We start from the raw sequence: 18,981 nt of genomic DNA on the forward strand, positions 1-18,981 counted from the left end.
AGAGAAGTTATCAATCGATGGCAGCTAATAAATTACAGTTCAAATTAATTGGCATGCTCGGTTTCGGCTTGTGCGTTAATGGGTTAACTCAACATTATTTTTTGTTTTGCTTTTTACTTCATAGCTCGCGTATGCGAACGCGATTTTTTTTTTCTTGAAACGTAATTAGATATACAACCCTATTCTGTGCACTTGACAAAATAACAAAAAAATTTAAATTTTTTCAGATTTTTATCAAGTAAGAAATTTTTTGGTATTCTGTGACAATTTTGATAAAATAAAAAGCTTCAGAACGCATAGCTTTTTCCCACATGTGTGGGAAACAAAATAATGTAGACAGAAACAGCTGATTTCTGTCCAATTATATTGAATGGAATTGAAAAAATTATTTCAATTATTCTATAACGTAAGTTTTCACATGCATTTCAATATTTGCAACAAATTTCATAATAAGTTAATAATTTAACTTCAATTTCACAATAAATTCTTTGCTCTTGGTCTAGACGTGAAGTTTCTGAGAGTGCGCAAATATTATATATTCAATGCTCCGAATCTGGCCTTATTTTTCATATTTTTGTATAAGTTCGTGGAATGTTTTTCTCTTTAGTCTACGCCTGCTATTTCTAGTCTCTGCTAGTTGTCTGGCTTCTGCGTTTACGTGATTTTGCAACCACACTTAATGTATCAATGCAGCTTCTTGAATAACTTCCCAGACCATTTTTTTATGAAGATCACGGTGTAGATCTGAATTACGTATGTATATACCACGGGGCATTTACAAATTTCCGTAGGACTTTATTTTGGAATTCCGCATGTCAACTAGCTTATTTTGTTATATCTTAGTTTTAGTTCTCCAACTTTTTTTTTATGTGCCTTTCCATTTCAGCTTTGCATCCAGCGTTATGCCTAGTTATTTCGCAGAGGTGGAACGCAAATGCGAGCACCTCCATATATGCGCTTTTGAATGCGTTGACAGCTGTGTACAAGGAGATACACATACACACTTTTTATTTGCGAGTTTGAAAACGAACCAAATAACTTGAACGGCGATTTTCAAATTTTAGTGATTTTTATAAGCAATGTACATAGAATACCTCGACTTAAGCAACGGAGGAAAATTTAAACTGCCTACCTTGTTTATTAAAACCTCGTCACCTCTATAATAATATTTGATAAATATATTTTTAATAAATTAATAAACATTGTATTTCACACAAGTTAGCGCATGAAAGTTGAAAATTTTCACCTTCTGTGCGTCTTTGAAACCGAGTTCGAATTTCGGAGCGTTGGTCTCATAAGAACAAGTGTATTCAATTCAACAGTCAAACGTTCGCATTCGCATTCGCGAGCTATGTAGTTTCTGCTTAACAAATAAATATAATTAATACGGAATGCAAACATATTAAAAAATTACACATCCTTTGTACCTCAGTCTGAGAGACCGATGTTAGCACGCGTGTTATTAATTTTGTGTTAGTATTGGAACGTTAAACGGAAGTTTTGGCCATTTTCTACGAAGTTTAAGCCGTATGCTATTAAATGAATTGGATTCAGTTCCTTACACCATGTACGCAGATGAATGATTACATTTAAGCTGAATGATAACGATTGGATTGTCTTTTAAGCTGTCTAAATAGTGACAATTATCAAAACCTTTAGAGTACGTATAAATATTTGTGAAATAAAATAATTATTAATTGATTTAATTACATTGAATTATTGCTTTTAGTATCAGAGATACAGTTTACAAAATAATTGTTTTTTATGTTCTTTATTAATAGAATCAACTCAGAGATTTATTCAATTAACATGGTACGAAAAAAGTATAGTGTACAAACAAATATTTCATATTAAATAAAGCTTATTTCAAATATTAATAATTTGTATGGTTACCGTTAGCAAAAATAACGGAATTTATCCGCCTCGGCATGAATTCAATTAAAGAACGAAGAAATCAGAAATCGGTATTTTCGTCTATTCTGCTTCAACACACTTCCTTAACTCTCTAACTCCCGGTCACCGGAATAAACTTGCTGCGAAAATATTCCCCAAAGTGTTTTTATGGGATTTAAGCCAGGGGGGTTTATGGAGGGCCAGTCCATTAATGTCATATTTCTGTCCAAAAAGAAACGTTTTGTTGCAGCTGCATTGTGTATCACAGTAATCTTATATTGCTGAGAAATCAATGTTTCCTCACAAAAGCCTTCCGAAATATCGATTGACTGCCTCTTAGCCAATTTTTCAACATAATTTATTGCATTAATTTCATGCGTTATAAAATAAATTGGGGTTGCACCATTTACCCGAAGGCACCCATTCCATGAGAGATCCTCTCGGGAAAGTTATCGAATACCTTGATTCTAGTAGTCATTGAATATCTATCCAATATTTGACAATGTCGTCGGGGCCATCTAAATTAAATATATTCTTGTCACTAAAAAATACTTTTTTTCCACTTGTCGTACCACAACAAGTGTTTTGGGCATATTGCATCCTTGCAGTTTTGTGCCGAGGTAGCAAATTAAACATAAAGTTACGGCTCTACATAAGTGCTGGTGTCAGTAACACGTAATCGTACGTCACAATTGCTTACATGCAAACAAATTTTCTTTCTTAATTTGTACACAATACTTATATCGTGGACTTTAATGAGATGCGATTTACTTTGTTAATCAGTGTTTTTAATTTATCAAATTAACTTTTATTTATTATTTATATTGAACTTCATTGAATAATTTCAGATAAGCCAAGCGAATATAACTATCCAAGATTTGAAAGAAATACAATCAACTCACCATGTTTTGATACAAAGAAATCCAACAATTATGTATTCTTCTGTGCCTACGACTTCCGCATCATTTGTTGCTAGTACTCCAATAATATCACAAATACCTGTCATATTTGAACCGACTCTAAATGCTTCGAACAATCTATCAAAAGTTGGAAACATTTCATCCGTAGAGAATAAAGTCCCAATTAATCGAATCCAACCAAAGAAAAAAGAAGTGAAAAGGTCTGCTCATAATGCAATAGAGCGTCGTTACCGTACTTCAATAAATGATAAAATTTCGGAGTTAAAAAACCTTATAATAGGAGAGTCTGCAAAACTCAACAAATCTGCAGTTTTACGCAAGTCAATTGACAAAATCCGTGATCTGCAAAGGCAAAACTCTGAGATGCGCGATGAAATACAGAGACTTCAAAATGAACTTGTAAATCGGAGCAGCTGCAATGTCAAAAATCTACTGAACTCAACTAAGATAAATAAAGTTGATAACAGAAATAAGACATTAATAACGAATGAGTTCTCACAAAAGCAAAGAATTATTACACCACCATGTAGTGATGAATCGAATGCTTCGCAATCTCCAACACACTCGGATATATCTTTACCGTGTTCCCCACTTAACGATTCTGTTAAAAGCTTCAATTCATATAAAATGAAAAATGTGTCAACTGCTATTCGGGATATGTCTCATTCACGATTAACATTATGCATATTTATGCTTGCTTTTATCACAATAAATCCATTTCAAATATTTTTATTCAGAGGTACTGAAACACGCGGAAATTATGGAACTATTGATGATACTCATCAGCGTCGTATTCTAAATTTCGACGAAGACAGTAAGTATTTATTGATAGAACAATTGATTTTCACAAATAGTATTTTCTCCATTATTGATTAAACTGGAGAACACAAGAACTATCGGTTTAAAAATCTATTATGAAATGTGAATAAATGATGAATAATTGGACTGTTTGTGTTAAACAACATTTTTGAAATTTTAAACAGAATTTGGGAGCTTTTAAAATCCTACCATTCGCACCACTTATTTTAAATCAGCAATTACATATTCTTTTAATTCTTAACTAATGCACGTTTGTATAATACATACTATCAATATTTTAAGCCTCTTTCTATGTTTATTAGCTCTTTTCTATTTTTATTTAGTTTTTAAATAAGAATTCGTCGATATTTGAATTTTTAGAAGGGTTAATGCGACTTTTTTTACTCTTAAGGAAAAAGTTAGTCAGTTAATTTCGTTTTTGTTTAATTTATTTAGTTTATTTTTTCTACAAATATGTAGTTACCTACCTAAAAATATAAAGTTTATGTGTGTCACAGTATAAAAAAGGCTGATGAGAGGCAGTCGAAGAAGATTTAATATAAACATAAATTTGAAGCACTGGAATTGAGTTACTTAAGTTTATAGTATGAACATTAGTGGTATCGGAAATCAACCACGCTCACTCCCATACAAAGTTGGTGATACAAAACAAATTTAGGTGAACAAAACTCGTATACTTGCTGTGCAACTGAATCTGAATCACATCAAAACGTGTTGTTTGCTTCCAACAACAACGTTATTGACATTAAATCAATATATTTCTCTTTATATATTGTGAACATCATGTGCTGGTTCTTGTGTCGACTTAAAATATTTTTGAGCACAAACTCGGAGGCTCGCAAATATTTATGTCAAGTGGGCGTGGCTCCGCTCCCTACTAAGTTTTTTGTACATATCTCGTAAACTACTAAAGCTATATAAAGGAAACTCTCTAGAGTCGTTTCTGTTAGGTACTACCTTATACAGTCCAAAAATGGAGAAAAGCGTATTATAACCACGCACACCTACAAAGGTTATATTGAAAACTACTAAAATGCTTTAGTTTAGTAAGGAAAACACCAGAGACCTTAAATCTATACTAATATTATAAAGCAGAATAGTTTGTTTGTTTGTTTGAACGCGCTAATCTCCGAAATTACTGGTACGAATTGAATCATTCTTTTTGTGTTGGATAGTCCATGTACCAAGGAAGGCTATATATATATAGGCATCACGCTGCGACCAATATGAAACAGTGGTAAATGTGTAAAAAATGGGGGAAATTATTTATCTTTGAGGGCTTCCGTTCCTTGCGCTGCGAAAGCGGTTCAAGATACACAAAAGTTATGTATACAATGATAGACTAATCATAATAGAAGATAAAATTCATGAGATTTGCGACAAATCCCTAACTGATTTTGGGCTTCCTGCATCAAAAAGAATTTATTTGCTTTTGGACCCGTTAGAAGTAGCATTGCGAAAACCATATGATATAAAGGAATTCTTCTTCTTAACTGGCGTAGAAACCGCTTACGCGGTTATAGCCGAGTCCACAACAGTGCGCCACGCATCTCTCCTTTTGGCGGTTTGGCGCCAATTGGTAATACCAAGTGAAGACAGGTCCTTCTCCACCTGGTCCTTCCACCGGAGTGGAGGTCTCCCTCTTCCTCGGCTTCCACCAGCGGGTACTGCATCGAAAACTTTCAGAGCTGGGGCACTTTCATCCATTCGAACAACATGAACCAGCCAGCGTAGCCGCTGTCTTTTTATTCGCTGAACTATGTCTATGTCGTCGAACAACACATACAGCTCATCATTCCATCTTCTGCGGTATTCGCCGTTGCCAATGTTTAAGGGACCGTAAATCTTCCGCAAAACCTTTCTCTCGAAAACTCCTAGTGCCGTCTCATCGGATGTTGACACCGTCCACGCTTCTGCACCATAAAGTAGGACGGGAATGATGAGGGACTTGTAGAGTTTAGTTTTTGTTCGTCGAGAGAAGACTTTACTTTTCAATTGCCTACTCAGTCCATAGTAGCACCTGTTGGCAAGAGTGATTCTGCGTTGGATTTCAAGGCTGACATTATTATCGGTGTTAATGTTGGTTCCTAGGTATACGAAATTATCTACAACTTCAAAGTTATGACTGTCAACAGTGACGTGGGAACCAAGACGCGAATGCGCTGACTGTTTGTTTGATGACAGGAGATATTTCGTCTTGTCCTCGTTCACCACCAGACCCATTCGCTTCGCTTCCTTATCCAGGCGGGAAAAAGCAGAACTAACGGTGCGGGTGTTGTTTCCAATGATATCGATATCATCGGCGTACGCCAGTAGCTGTACACTCTTGTAGAAGATTGTACCTTCTCTATTTAGCTCTGCAGCTCTTATAATTTTCTCCAGCATCAAGTTAAAGAAGTCGCACGATAGCGAGTCACCTTGTCTGAAACCTCGTTTGGTATCGAACGGCTCGGAGAGGTCCTTCCCGATCCTGACGGAGCTTTTGGTGTTGCTCAACGTCAACTTACACAGCCGTATTAGTTTTGCGGGGATACCAAATTCAGACATCGCGGCATAAAGGCAGCTCCTTTTCGTGCTGTCGAAAGCAGCTTTAAAGTCGACAAATAGATGGTGTGTGTCGATCCTTTTTTCACGGGTGTTCTCCAAGATTTGGCGCATGGTAAATATCTGGTCAGTTGTTGATTTTCCAGGTCTAAAGCCACACTGATAAGGTCCAATCAGTTTGTTGACGGTAGGCTTTAGTCTTTCACACAGTACGCTCGATAGAACCTTATAAGCGATGTTAAGGAGGCTTATCCCACGATAGTTGGCGCAGATTGTGGGGTCTCCCTTTTTGTGGATTGGGCAGAGTACACTGAGATTCCAATCGTCGGGCATGCTTTCTTCCGACCATATTTCGCAAAGAAGCTGATGCATGCACCTTATCAGCTCTTCGCCGCCGTATTTGAATAGCTCGGCCGGCAATCCATCGGCCCCCGCCGCCTTGTTGTTCTTCAAGCGAGTAATTGCTATTCTAATTTCTTCACGGTCGGGCAATGGAACATCTGTTCCATCGTCGTCGATTGGGGAATCGGGTTCGCCATCTCCTGGTGTTGTACTTTCACTGCCATCAGAGAATGTAAAATATAGAGAAGGTTCAATTGCGGACCAGCGTGTGAATTGTCAAAAACTAACAAAATCCTATAAGCGAGTTTCACCACGGCCGGCTAGGGAGGAGAAATATTAACAGTGCCTCGTAACAGAGCTGAGTAATAATTGAAAAATATGCTCAGAGGTTTACATTTATATTAGAGACGCATGTTAGGCTCTTTATTTATATGTTGATGCATTTATATGCTTACTATATACATATGTACATACAACTGACATGAAATTCGTTTTACGGATACTTATGAATGCATCCACAATTGAAAACATTATGCGATTTCAGAGGTATATTTGTAAAAAAAATATTCAAACGGGCCCACATATTTATGTAATATTGTATAATAATATACATATGTATGTACATACTTGCATAAAAATATGTTTTATATTTTTATATTTACTAAATACATTGCGTATAACACTAAAATGAACTACATATGTATTTCGTAACTTAAACTTGCATATACATATGTATATCTATATACATAAGCATTTACGTGTGTACATACATATGTAGATATGTCTTCAAAAATTCGAATAGTATCATTATCACTTATCAGTGAAGGTCATGTCACATGTGCGCGCATTGTATGTTTGTATGTCACTGAACAAACACACATACTTACATTTGCATATGCGTGCACGTAAATCTGCCAACCATCACAAAAAATCAAAAGCATTGTTCTACAAAAACAACGAGCGCCTCAAACGCATAAGCAGCATCACAAGTCAATATGGCAGCCAATCAACGAAGCCAAATTTTGTAGTAAATACAACAAAAACATTTTCATTCATGAACGCAAGCGCACATTCACTTGGCAAAGTTGCTTTATTCATAAAAGCAACGCCATACACATCTCCCCGCGCATACGCATGTCCACAAACGTCTTTTCGCGACGATGACAAAAATCATAAATTTTTCTAATGTTCCATCCAGAAGGAAAATTTGCAACATCGCAAAAACCTAGGTACAAAAATGGCAACATAGCCCTTGAGTCGATTTTAAATATTTTTCAACAAAAATTCTTTGGCTGGCAAAAATTTATGTCGATATGTTTGCATGCTCATACATATCCATACATATTTACGACAAGCCGATTTTCTACCAACAACACAATGTTGCGTCGCTTTGGCATTGCGCAGGCGGCCATCAGTTTTTCGACACATCGAGTTTTACAGGGCCGCTTCAAGTGATCCTGCCGTAATAATATTTGCGCTTAATATGTATGTACAAATATTGAAGTATTAATTGGTTATCTATATAATTAAATGCATTTTAATATCTGCCAACATATTAAATCATGTTTAGAATAATTACTATTGATCTTTTAAAGAAACAAGGCATAAAACTTAAAGACATTTTATGTTGGACATCTGGGCCTCTTTGCCTGCGTACGCTCCACATTCCTTACAGCTCTTTGACATGAACACAAAAAAATCATAAGCTACGGCCATTCGTCGTTGTCCGTGGCAACGAAGATCTTATATGAAGGCATGAGTACACATATTTATTTACATACATACATACATATATTGAATGTTGACAAACTGACATATAGACACAATTCGAATGGTTCTTTTGATATTTGTTTACATGTGTTTTAATGACTAAAGTAAATAAATGTAGTATTATTATGTTACATTTAAATAAGAATATAAAATAATTTAGGTTATTATATATTGTAAAGCATTACATATGTATGTGCGCATGTGCCTTCATATCAATTATCAACAAAATATCTATAAATTATATGCAAAAAAGTCATATGCGCATTGTATATAGGCAAATATGTAAGCGTACATTTCCTAACATAGAAATTAACACACTTTTTCTCATTTAACACTGCAAACGCTCAATTCTGCTATTTTCTAGCCCTCTGATGTTAAACAGTGGTGAAACTTCCTTATAGAATTCTGTGGTGAAACTCGCTTATAGAAACGAGTACCCCTTCGAAAAGCAAACCAGTGTGGCCATTAGCCCGCCGTGAACCTTCTCTATATTTTACATTCTCTGCTGCCATTCAGCAGGCTGGAGAAGTGTTCCCTCCACAAACACAGTATACTCTGGTCATCAACCACTAGATCACCGCTGGGGGTCCTGCAGGAGTGTGCTCCGGTCTTGAAACCTTCAATTAGTCGCCGGATCTTTTCGTAAAATTTTCGAGCATTACCCCTGTCGGCCAGCTTGTCAAGCTCTTCATACTCACGCATTTCGGCCTCTTTCTTTCTTTTTCTGCAAATGCGTCTCGCTTCCCTCTTCAGCTCTCGGTATCTTTCCCATCCCGCTCGTGTTGCGGTCGATCGCAACATTACGAGGTAGGCAGTCTGTTTTCTCTCCACTGCGAGACGACAATCCTCATCATACTAGCTGTTTTTTTGGCTTTTCCGAAAGCCAATGGTTTCGGTTGCAGCTGTACGTAAGGAGTTTGATATGCCGTCCCACAGCTCCCTTATACCGAGATGCTGATGAGTGCTCTCAGAGAGCAGGAGTGCAAGTCGAGTAGAAAATCGTTCGGCTGTCGGTTATGATTGTAGCTTCTCGATGTCGAACCTTCCTTGTGTTTGTTGACGTGTGCGCTTTTCTACACAGAGGCGGGTGCGTATCTTAGCTGCTACAAGATAGTGGTCCGAGTCGATGTTGGGACCACGAAGCGTACGCACATCAAAAACACTGGAGACATGTCGTCCATCTATCACAACATGATCGATCTGGTTGCGAGTGATTCGATTCGGGGACAGCCAAGTAGCTTGATGGATTTTCTTATGCTGGAATCTAGTACTACAGATGACCATATTTCGGGCCCCGGCGAAGTCGATCAGCCTCAGACCGTTTGGTGATGTTTCGTCATGGAGGCTGAATTTTCCGACTGTTGTGCCAAAGACACCTTCTTTACCCACCCTAGCGTTGAAATCGCCAAGCACGATTTTTACATCGTGGCGGGGGCAGCGCTCATAGGTACGTTCTAGGCGCTCATAGAAGGTATCTTTGATCACTTCGTCTTTCTCTTCCGTCGGGGCGTGGGCGCAAATCAGCGATATGTTGAAGAACCTCGCTTTGATGCGGATTGTGGCTAGACGTTCATCCACCGGAGTGAATGCCAGGACTCGACGACGGAGTCTCTCTCCCACCACGAATCCCACACCGAATTTGCGCTCCTTTATATGGCCGCTGTAGTAGATGTCACAAGGACCCACCTTCTTCCGTCCTTGTCCCGTCCATCGCATTTCTTGGATTGCGGTGATGTCAGCCTTTACTCTTACGAGGACATCAACCAGCTGGGCAGAGGCACCTTCCCAATTAAGGGTCCGGACATTCCAGGTGCATGCCCTTAAATCATAGTCCTTTATACGTTTGCCGTGGTCGTCATCAAAAGGGGGGTTTCTCATCCGAGGCCTGTGTTTCTTATTCACTGGTTATTCGTTTTTATGTGGTGGGTCCCAAGCCCTACGCACAACTGCATAAGCGGGATTCGCCTTCTCACTTTAGCTCGCTTCCAGACGGATGTCTGTTGGCTACCCAGAGGATACTTGGTCTAAGACCGGAAGTTGTGAGCTGCTTGAGCCACATGTAAAAGAATCGTTCCTGGCCACTCCCAAGTGAATGGCAATCAGAAACTTTCCTCACTTACGTGAACTTCTACATATGACTCCATCCTAAATGAATTAAATGTGTATATTATTCAAAATGAACTAAGATTAGTTAATTACCAGGTGACAGCGTATAATGGTGTTCTGCAAAGTGTTCGTTTCAATGAAGGAAGATTTTTTTGGACGCTCCCGGTGGGACCGGCAAGACATTCATTACTATCTTATATTAGCAAAAGTAAGGTCTCAGGGACAGCTAGCCTTAGCAGTAGAGTAGAAGCTCTAGACAGAACTCTTAGAGATCTTAGAAGCTGTGATAAAATCATTGATGGGATTACTGTTATGTTTGCTGGGGACTTTCGACAAACTTTACCCGTAATAGTAAGGGGAACTAGATCAGACATTGTAAAGTCTTACCTTAAAAGTTATGGAAGCTTGTCTCTTTATAATGATGGTACAAGGGCTGCACTCAAATATACAAAAATTTAGATGGGTCAAAAGTCAAATCTCCGAAACTACTCGACCAATTTCAATGAAATTCTTTAATTACAAATCGGTTCACAACCACGCCTACTTCCTATATTCCAGAACTTTGTAGTCAATATGAAATGGATTCGATCTAATCATATTTGATACTTTGATTTTTATATAACGAACATTAAGTAATGAATACTTTTGCACCACGCTATACAAATGTCAATATATCTTTGGTTATTTTCAAAAATGATAGAATTAAAATTTTTTACTTTTTTGATTCGCGTTTAATTGAAATGACGTTATAAAAAGTCGGAAAAATAGCTATAACTGGAAATGTCGCAATCCAATCACATCTACTTAATTTGCAATTACGTTGACAATAGATAAAGTATTTATATATTCATTAAATCTTAACGCTCCTGTGCTATCAGAGATAGAAATATTTTTGCAAATTACGTTCCCAAATTAGTTACGTAACTAGTCAATTTTATTCGTATGTAGATCATTTTCAAATTTGGTGGCGACCAAATCAATATTCAAATAATATATATTTTTTCTACATATCTTGTAGATTATTTTGTATCCATTTATTTATTATTTTTCACGTAGATACAAACAATTATTATATTTGGAATAACTTTTGGGGTCCTATATTGTTATGGATTATAAACTTGATCGTCGTTTTGGTCTGTTTCATCAAATTGATTAATTATGTGGATCCATTAGGAAATACCACTACTGATGAATTTATATCGCGAAAGAAACATGGAGATAAACTTTTTGAAAAGGTAGAATATAGAAACGAATTATTTATTATTGCTATAATTATTTCCTAAATTCAGGGCTATATGGAAGACGCTTACTTGGAATACATTTCTTGCTTGAAAAGCCTTGGAGTAATGTTACCAGCATCCATTTTTGACTTTATTATTTTGACAACTTGGCAATTCATCCGTATTTTTACTTACCATTTAAAGATTAACTGGAAATTTAGGAAATTCGTTCCAATACTGTACAAGAAAGATCAAAGTAATTCACATATTGCAACGGCAAAAAGTTTGGCAATTTTTTTCAACAGGCTGAATCAGTTGCATTTAACAACTGAAAACAACCCTCAACATGGTCTAACACTATCATTATATGCACTAGATATGGCCCAGTCTTGTCATAACGCTCTTACAAATGAAGAGTTGATTGATATATACTTAACTACAGCATTACTGGTAAAACAAAACTATCCGAGATCATTGAAGTTATTTGTACGATATTGTATTAAAAGAGGGAAAAAAGAATGGTTTAAATCTGCAGGAAATTCCAGTCAATATAAATGGATATTTACTCCTTTCGGGACCCAATATGTAATTGATCATGATTTTGATCTAAACAACAACTTGCAATCAAATAATATGTTTATACAGTTGTCGAACATTGCGAATCCTCTAACATATTTATTAAAGGTAAGGGTATGACCTTAAAAGCATTTGCCATTTTCCATTTCTAGTTTCCATTTTTAATTACAGAATTACCAAGAATATTTGCTTCATCAAGCTATTCAATGTCTGGTTGGATCTAGCCAAATTTGTGATAAAAAAAGAACGAATCTAAAGACACAAGATATAGCGAGCAGTCGATATGGAGATAACACTATGGCTAGTAATGCACTGATATTTGTCTCTATGCTTCGCGATTCATTTTGTGCAGACTACAGCAATGAAAAGATTGAGTGGTGGGTTAACATCCTTGAAGTTTCTGTTTACTGGTTATTGGGTGAAGATTCAAAAGCCAAAGAATCATATCAACGTGCAAGAGTTTTACCGAAGGAACTAGAGACAAGCAATGATAGATTACCACAGGCACTACACTTGGCATTGGAAGCAAAATTTTTGTCACTGCAGTAAGTATAAACAAGAATACTGTGTAAATACTCCGTATAACTTAAAATGTCTTAAAAGGAAATTGGTTATACTGACCGCTTAAAATTTACCAATTTAAGGTACAACAGAGTAGAAGTGATTCTGAGGACGATGTAAACAAGTGTGTTTTTAATTACGCAATCGAAACCAAATTCAAATTCTATTAACCCTTTCATGCCCAATGTTGGCTTTAAGCTACATTGTACTTACCGGCTTCTAATTCTCGTTATTTAAATTTCTTTGACCAGCGGTTTTTTCAATTATGTAGACTTATGTGTTGTGCAAGCTTACAGTTACATTTTTCGTTATAAGCTGTGTACGTATTAATTCAGTAGTCGTTCTCCGCTGGTGGAATTGTCAAAATAGGTTTCGCGAAAAAAGTTATACTAAAGTGGTTATACAAAAAGTGTTCAAAAACATAAAAATAATTGTTTTATTTTAAAACAAAGTGAACTATTATATATAAATAAGTAAAGATAAGAGAGTTATTTAAAAAAATTCCATGAGAAAAGTGTTTAGTTTATTTATAATAATTTAATTTGTGCCTATAAGCAACATCCTGTAACTAATGAACCAGGATACATAGGACTTTGAAATTTCTATCACTTCTTATTTTTGTTAAGACTAATATATATCAGTCCTAAAAAAATATTAGCTCCGCTCATTTTAATTGGGGCATGAGAGGGTTAACTACGTCGACTGCTATTAAAAACATGGTCATTTTCAGGCATGTTCAGAAAATCGGAATCGATAAAATATTTGTGTTTTGATCCAAAACAGTGGATTTTCATTTTAAAGGAAACTTCAGTGCAATAATATAAGTGATATATATGTAATATTATTTAATAATAAATTCACATTTTAAATATATGCAGAGGATAATATAAGAATTCCCAACAATACCGGAAAGAGACCCAAAATCCGTTTCTATCGGAACAGAATAACTCTATAAATTGTGGAAATCAAACTATAACTAAGATATCGAACATGAGGACCTCAGTGCCTGTTTCTAATTTTATACCGCAGATAATGGTAAATCCCTTAGATATTCTAGAGAAATTCAGAGGGAATATTTTTCTTCTTTTAATGAGTTTATGTTTTAAAATCGGGCAATTACTTCCGTCAGCTCCCATATACCCAATATTATGATTATCACACTTCCGGTGGACTTTATACCCTATATATCGGTTAATATGTGAGATATCTTAGCAAAATAATCTTGGACAATGTTTAGCTTGGTGACGAAAATAGTTGAAAATGGCTAGAGCTTAATATATATTCTCCAAATCTGACAAACTATTGTTTTTTGTAAATATTCTTTTATTTAGTTAGTTTTTATACTTTCGCAACAAAGTTGCTAAAGAGAGTATTATAGTTTTGTTCACATAACGGTTGTTTGTGTTACACAAAAATAAAAGAGTAAGATATGAGTTATATATATATAAATGATCAGGATGACGAGTGGAGTTGAAATGCGGATGCCCCTCAGTCTGTGTGTCCGTGCAAGCGATAATTTGAGTAAGAATTGAAATATTTTAATTAAACTTGGTACACATATTCCTTAACACCCTGAGGAGGTTATATGGGCGAAATTGGACCATTGCCACGCCCACAAAATGACGAAAACTGAAAACATATAAAGTGCCATAACTAAGCTTTAAATAAATTTATGAAAGTAAAATTTAGTAGAAATGATATCTCAGAAACTACTCGACCAATTTCAATGAAATTCGGTTCATAACATCCTGGCATCCCAATGATATGTTATGTAAATAGTCCAAATCGGTTCACAGCCTCGCCAACTTCCCATATACCAAAACTTTGAAGTCGATCTGAATCGTTTATTTTACTATATATAAGTTAAGCGCTAGTGAAGATATTTAGATATCGGAACAGAACTTTGCACAAATACTGCATTTATTGAGTGGGATCGCCTTTCTAAAAATCGTCGAAATCGAATAATAAGATTTAATATAGTTAATTCTCTCAGAAATTTTTCTTCTAATAATATGTCTCCATGCAACAAATGAGTGAAATCGGGTCATAACTTCCCCTAGTTCCCATATACCTAATATTTTTTTTTTTTTCAAGCTTTCAATATACAGAGGTAGTCAAAATTATTTACACATCGGACGTTTTTTTTTTTTAAAGTTTCACACAAAAAGCTTTCGCTTGTTGTTGTTATTGTCGCAGGGTAACAAAATGCTATCGCAGGGTAACAAAAGCCTTGTTCTATTCGCGAGCGAATGAAGTCGGTTTGGCAAGAATAGCTAGAAATATGGCTGAGAAATAAGCAAATGAAATGTAGAATCGCAGTAGTCAAAAGTATTTACACACATTTTTTTTGCGTCAAAAGAATTTACACACGGCGATTTAGCCTTTATCCTTGGATTTGGTTTAATCAAAAGTAATAATTGGATTATTTTGCATTCATAACAACCTAACTCAGCCTTAAAATATAAAATTTGGTAAATAAAATGTTGAAAACAAAGAAATTATCGATTATTACTAGATTGGAGACTGTTACTAATGCCGGTATTCTGCGAGCAGTCTCAAGTCTCTAATAGAGACGAATCCGTGGTGTAATCTCTATAGTGACTTTTTGGTATTCTGGCGAGTTTGTCACATCTCTATTTGAGCAATATCAGTCTCTAATTTGTGATGTGCTTTAAACCAGGTTACAGAAAAACAAGAGCACAATAATGGTTGATGCAATTGGCCTAATATATATTATAATGAAAAGAAAACGAGAAGAAGAGAGATAATGTATTAATATTTGTAATTTTGCAATAATGGATAACAAAGTACCTATGTTTAGCTACACTCGTAGGCGCAATCTGGCTATTTTGCGCAACAAGGAAGATCACTTTTTATATGAAGAAAATACGTATAGGAAATTCTTTCGATATCCAAAACACAATTATGTATGTATATATATATATATCCAAAATCCAAAATATATAATAATCATAAAATAATGAATTTGTATTTTTTAGAATAATTTACCTTCGATTGCCATTATGCTCAAATGTAAGGATGAGAACATGTGTTAGTCGATTGTTAGGTTGTTAACATTTTCATATTTACTTAACAATTTATTCAGATAAAATGCATACATGCACTCATCTCTAATCAACTAAAATAAACAGCTGATAGCTTGCTTTTCTTTTCACAACACTATTTGGTGAACTTTTTTGAGACTGTATCAGCCAGAATACCAAAATGATACTTCCTGACTAACAGGGTCGCCAGTTCGCAATTGTGACAAATAGATACATGAGACAAACGTGACAAGCAGAATACCGGCATAAGTTTAAGACTGGTGTTTCGGATTCTGAGTTAGTAAAAATTTATAGAATTTAAAGGAACACTGTTTATAATGTTATTACAAAGAAGGAGACGGCCAATTGCAAGGATGCTTTAGAGAGAACTGGGCAGAAACCTGTGATAACTCCAAGATAATGTAGAAGATTAGTAGGAACTGTCATACAAAATCCCACAATTAGTCCTCTTAATATTACAGCATATTGCATGAACAGTTAATGATGCTACACTGCTCAGGACCTTAAAAAAAGTTGTCCATAAAGTGGTCAATATTTCCGAAACCAAAATAGCGATATTCCTCTCATTTGCCTTAAATTGTATCCTAAAGCATGTAGTGGACAAATAAATTATGAATTATTAGTTCCAGGACTTCTTTAGTAAACGCTTTATCCATTTACTACGTGACAAGAAGAATAATGCAGTTTAGACGCTAAATAGAGTCGGGAGTGATATTATGATTTTTTGGGGAAATTGTTCTTACTTCTGTTTTGGAGATTTGGTACTAACTTAGGGAGCCTAAATCATCCGGATATATCAAAATTCACATGACCATGCCATTGTAGTGGTCCGTCGGCCTTTTCCAACTATTGACTACATTTTACAACAGGACAATGCTCCATTTCATGAAGGATTTTTACCTACAAAAGTTTTAAATGAAACAAATCAAGTTGACCTCCGCACAGCCCTGACCAAAACTTTAGTCAAAATTTTTGGTCTTTTGTTAAATATCAGAGGACAATTGATATAATAACCGAAAACGCCGAAATTACTGACATTTGGTCTAAATTAACTGTTAACTTAGCGCACAACTGTGTTGAATCAATTCGGACCATAAAACAGGCTTTTAATGATTCCAATGGTAATGTAACCAATTATGAATCTATCGCCTTAGAACTGGAATTTATACTGAACATTAAAATTTTATAGTTATCATTAAATAAGAACAGTTGTAAATAGTTTTGACGCAAAAAAAATGTGTGTAAATACTTTTGATTACAGCGAGTCTTCAGTTCATTTTCTTATTTCTCAGCCATATTTCTAGCTATTCTTGCCAAACCGACTTCATTGGCTCGGGAATAGATCAAGGCTTACAACAACATAGCATTTTGTTACCCTGCGACAACAACAACAACAAGCGAAAGCTTTTTGTGTGAAACTTAAAAAAAAAGTGCGACTTGTAAATAATTTTGAATACCTCTGTATGTGCCGAATATATGAGTAAAATTTTGTGTTATACTAATATAAATGTATTGCGAGCGTGTAAAATATTCGGTTACACCCGAACTTGTTCTTATTATAGTTATATCATAATATAAATTCCTTATTTGCAGATTCATCGGAGGTTTCTACAAACTTGATTCACAAAGCATCATAGATATCTGCAATAGATCAAGTAACTGTCTTCAAGAATCTTTAACATTTAATAAAATTACAAGTGTGAAAAAAATTAAATTGGTAAGTTTTGATAACACATGTAAATGTCATGTTGAGGGGTTTATATAAAAATTTAATTTGCATACAACCAATTTAAATTTTAATTTTATTTGTGTTTCCAACAAAAAATCACGATTATCAATTTTCAATAAGTTTTATGGACTTGTTTCTCTCAAATATTCTTCTTCTTCTTCTTGTAAATTAATATTATTGAAAAATATAATTGAAAGGCAAACACATGAGTATGTGTTAAAAAGATTATAATAGTTCCAATATTAAATAAGATTTTTTGGGTCCTTTGAAGAGAAAGATTGAATGAAAATAAGAATTTAAGTAATAATTTAGTTAGAGAAAAAACATTAATTGACATTAATTACCAATTTTCTATTATTTAAAAGTTTATATTATACTAGCAGACCGCTCCGGCTTCGCACGGGTTTAAACAAACATTTCAGAATTTATAAGTTTTTGCACTCTTATACACACTCTCCCATACTTATGAATGTACTTTCTCGTTACTTGTGTGAGTTTATTTTAAAAAATGAGGAAAATATGTGGAATATGAATTTTTTTTATTTGCAATGAGCTTAAACTTGATTACGACCTCTAGTCTTTGGTGTGCGTTGTCTTTCTATCTGAACGTTGAACGCTCAGAGTTATTTGTTCTGCAAGCCCATGCACACGCTCCGTAATCAACTCACATGCGCGTTGTGTTTTTATGAACTGACTTGCAAAAAAAAATAAAAAAAATTAATTATCAAAATTGAAATAAAATAGTATATATAAAAGCTTTGTATTTTGTGTTCATACACACATGCGTATAATCCCACCATACGTCTTGCTCGCTGTGAAGTCAGCGTAATGGTGTAATAATGATTGCAAGTGTAATAGTGATTGCAAGTACAGTAGAACTCCAATTATCCGAACTCCGACTATCCGAATCGCCGATTATCGAATCACAAAAAATTGTCCAAAAAAAGTCTAAGTGCGCTATTATTCTTCCCCCCGCGAAGCCAGTGTTTGCGCGTCAAGTCTTAACTTAACTTGCCGTTGTGCCTACACTGACTTCCCCCCGCGTAGTGAAGCATTTGCCGGCCTCGAGACTGCTTTGAAGTGGATGGAGCGTCAGCCCAAGTGTGACCACTTGCAACTGCTCACCGTCAAGCGAATGCGTGACCTGGCTGCCCGAAAACGGTTGAAGACCGCAAAACAGCTTACATTGACGGAGATGTTTAAAAAACAATTTCTAAACTTGTACATAAGTATATTTTATTTATATTTAAAACATGTGAAAATTTCATGTTTCTTTCATTTAATTCAATAAAAAAATAGTGTAATATCAAAATTGTAATATTATTCTCTCCAATGGCAATTTAAAAAAAAAAATCCGATTATCCGAATATTTGATTATCCGAATGGGTCCCGGTCCCCATTAATTCGGATAATTGGAGTTCTACTGTACGTGTGTT

General features: G+C 35.3%; 1 protein-coding gene across 3 annotated transcripts in view; it reads left to right on the forward strand.

Moving 5' to 3' along the window:
* LOC105218969 (sterol regulatory element-binding protein 2) overlaps window positions 1–18,981 on the forward strand; it is a 41,234-nt gene that overhangs the window by 19,076 nt on the left and 3,177 nt on the right. For 2 of the 3 annotated variants that reach the window (XM_054229713.1, XM_054229712.1), the window contains 5 exons: window positions 2,742–3,627; window positions 11,451–11,629; window positions 11,684–12,298; window positions 12,362–12,735; window positions 17,410–17,533. In XM_054229713.1, coding sequence (XP_054085688.1) covers window positions 2,742–3,627; window positions 11,451–11,629; window positions 11,684–12,298; window positions 12,362–12,735; window positions 17,410–17,533 — 2,178 coding nt within the window. The remainder of the gene's footprint in view (window positions 1–2,741; window positions 3,628–11,450; window positions 11,630–11,683; window positions 12,299–12,361; window positions 12,736–17,409; window positions 17,534–18,981) is intronic. The other variant, XM_054229714.1, reaches the window with a different exon arrangement.

This window comes from Zeugodacus cucurbitae, chromosome 4 (assembly GCF_028554725.1).
Source record: "Zeugodacus cucurbitae isolate PBARC_wt_2022May chromosome 4, idZeuCucr1.2, whole genome shotgun sequence".
Lineage (NCBI taxonomy): Eukaryota > Metazoa > Arthropoda > Insecta > Diptera > Tephritidae > Zeugodacus > Zeugodacus cucurbitae.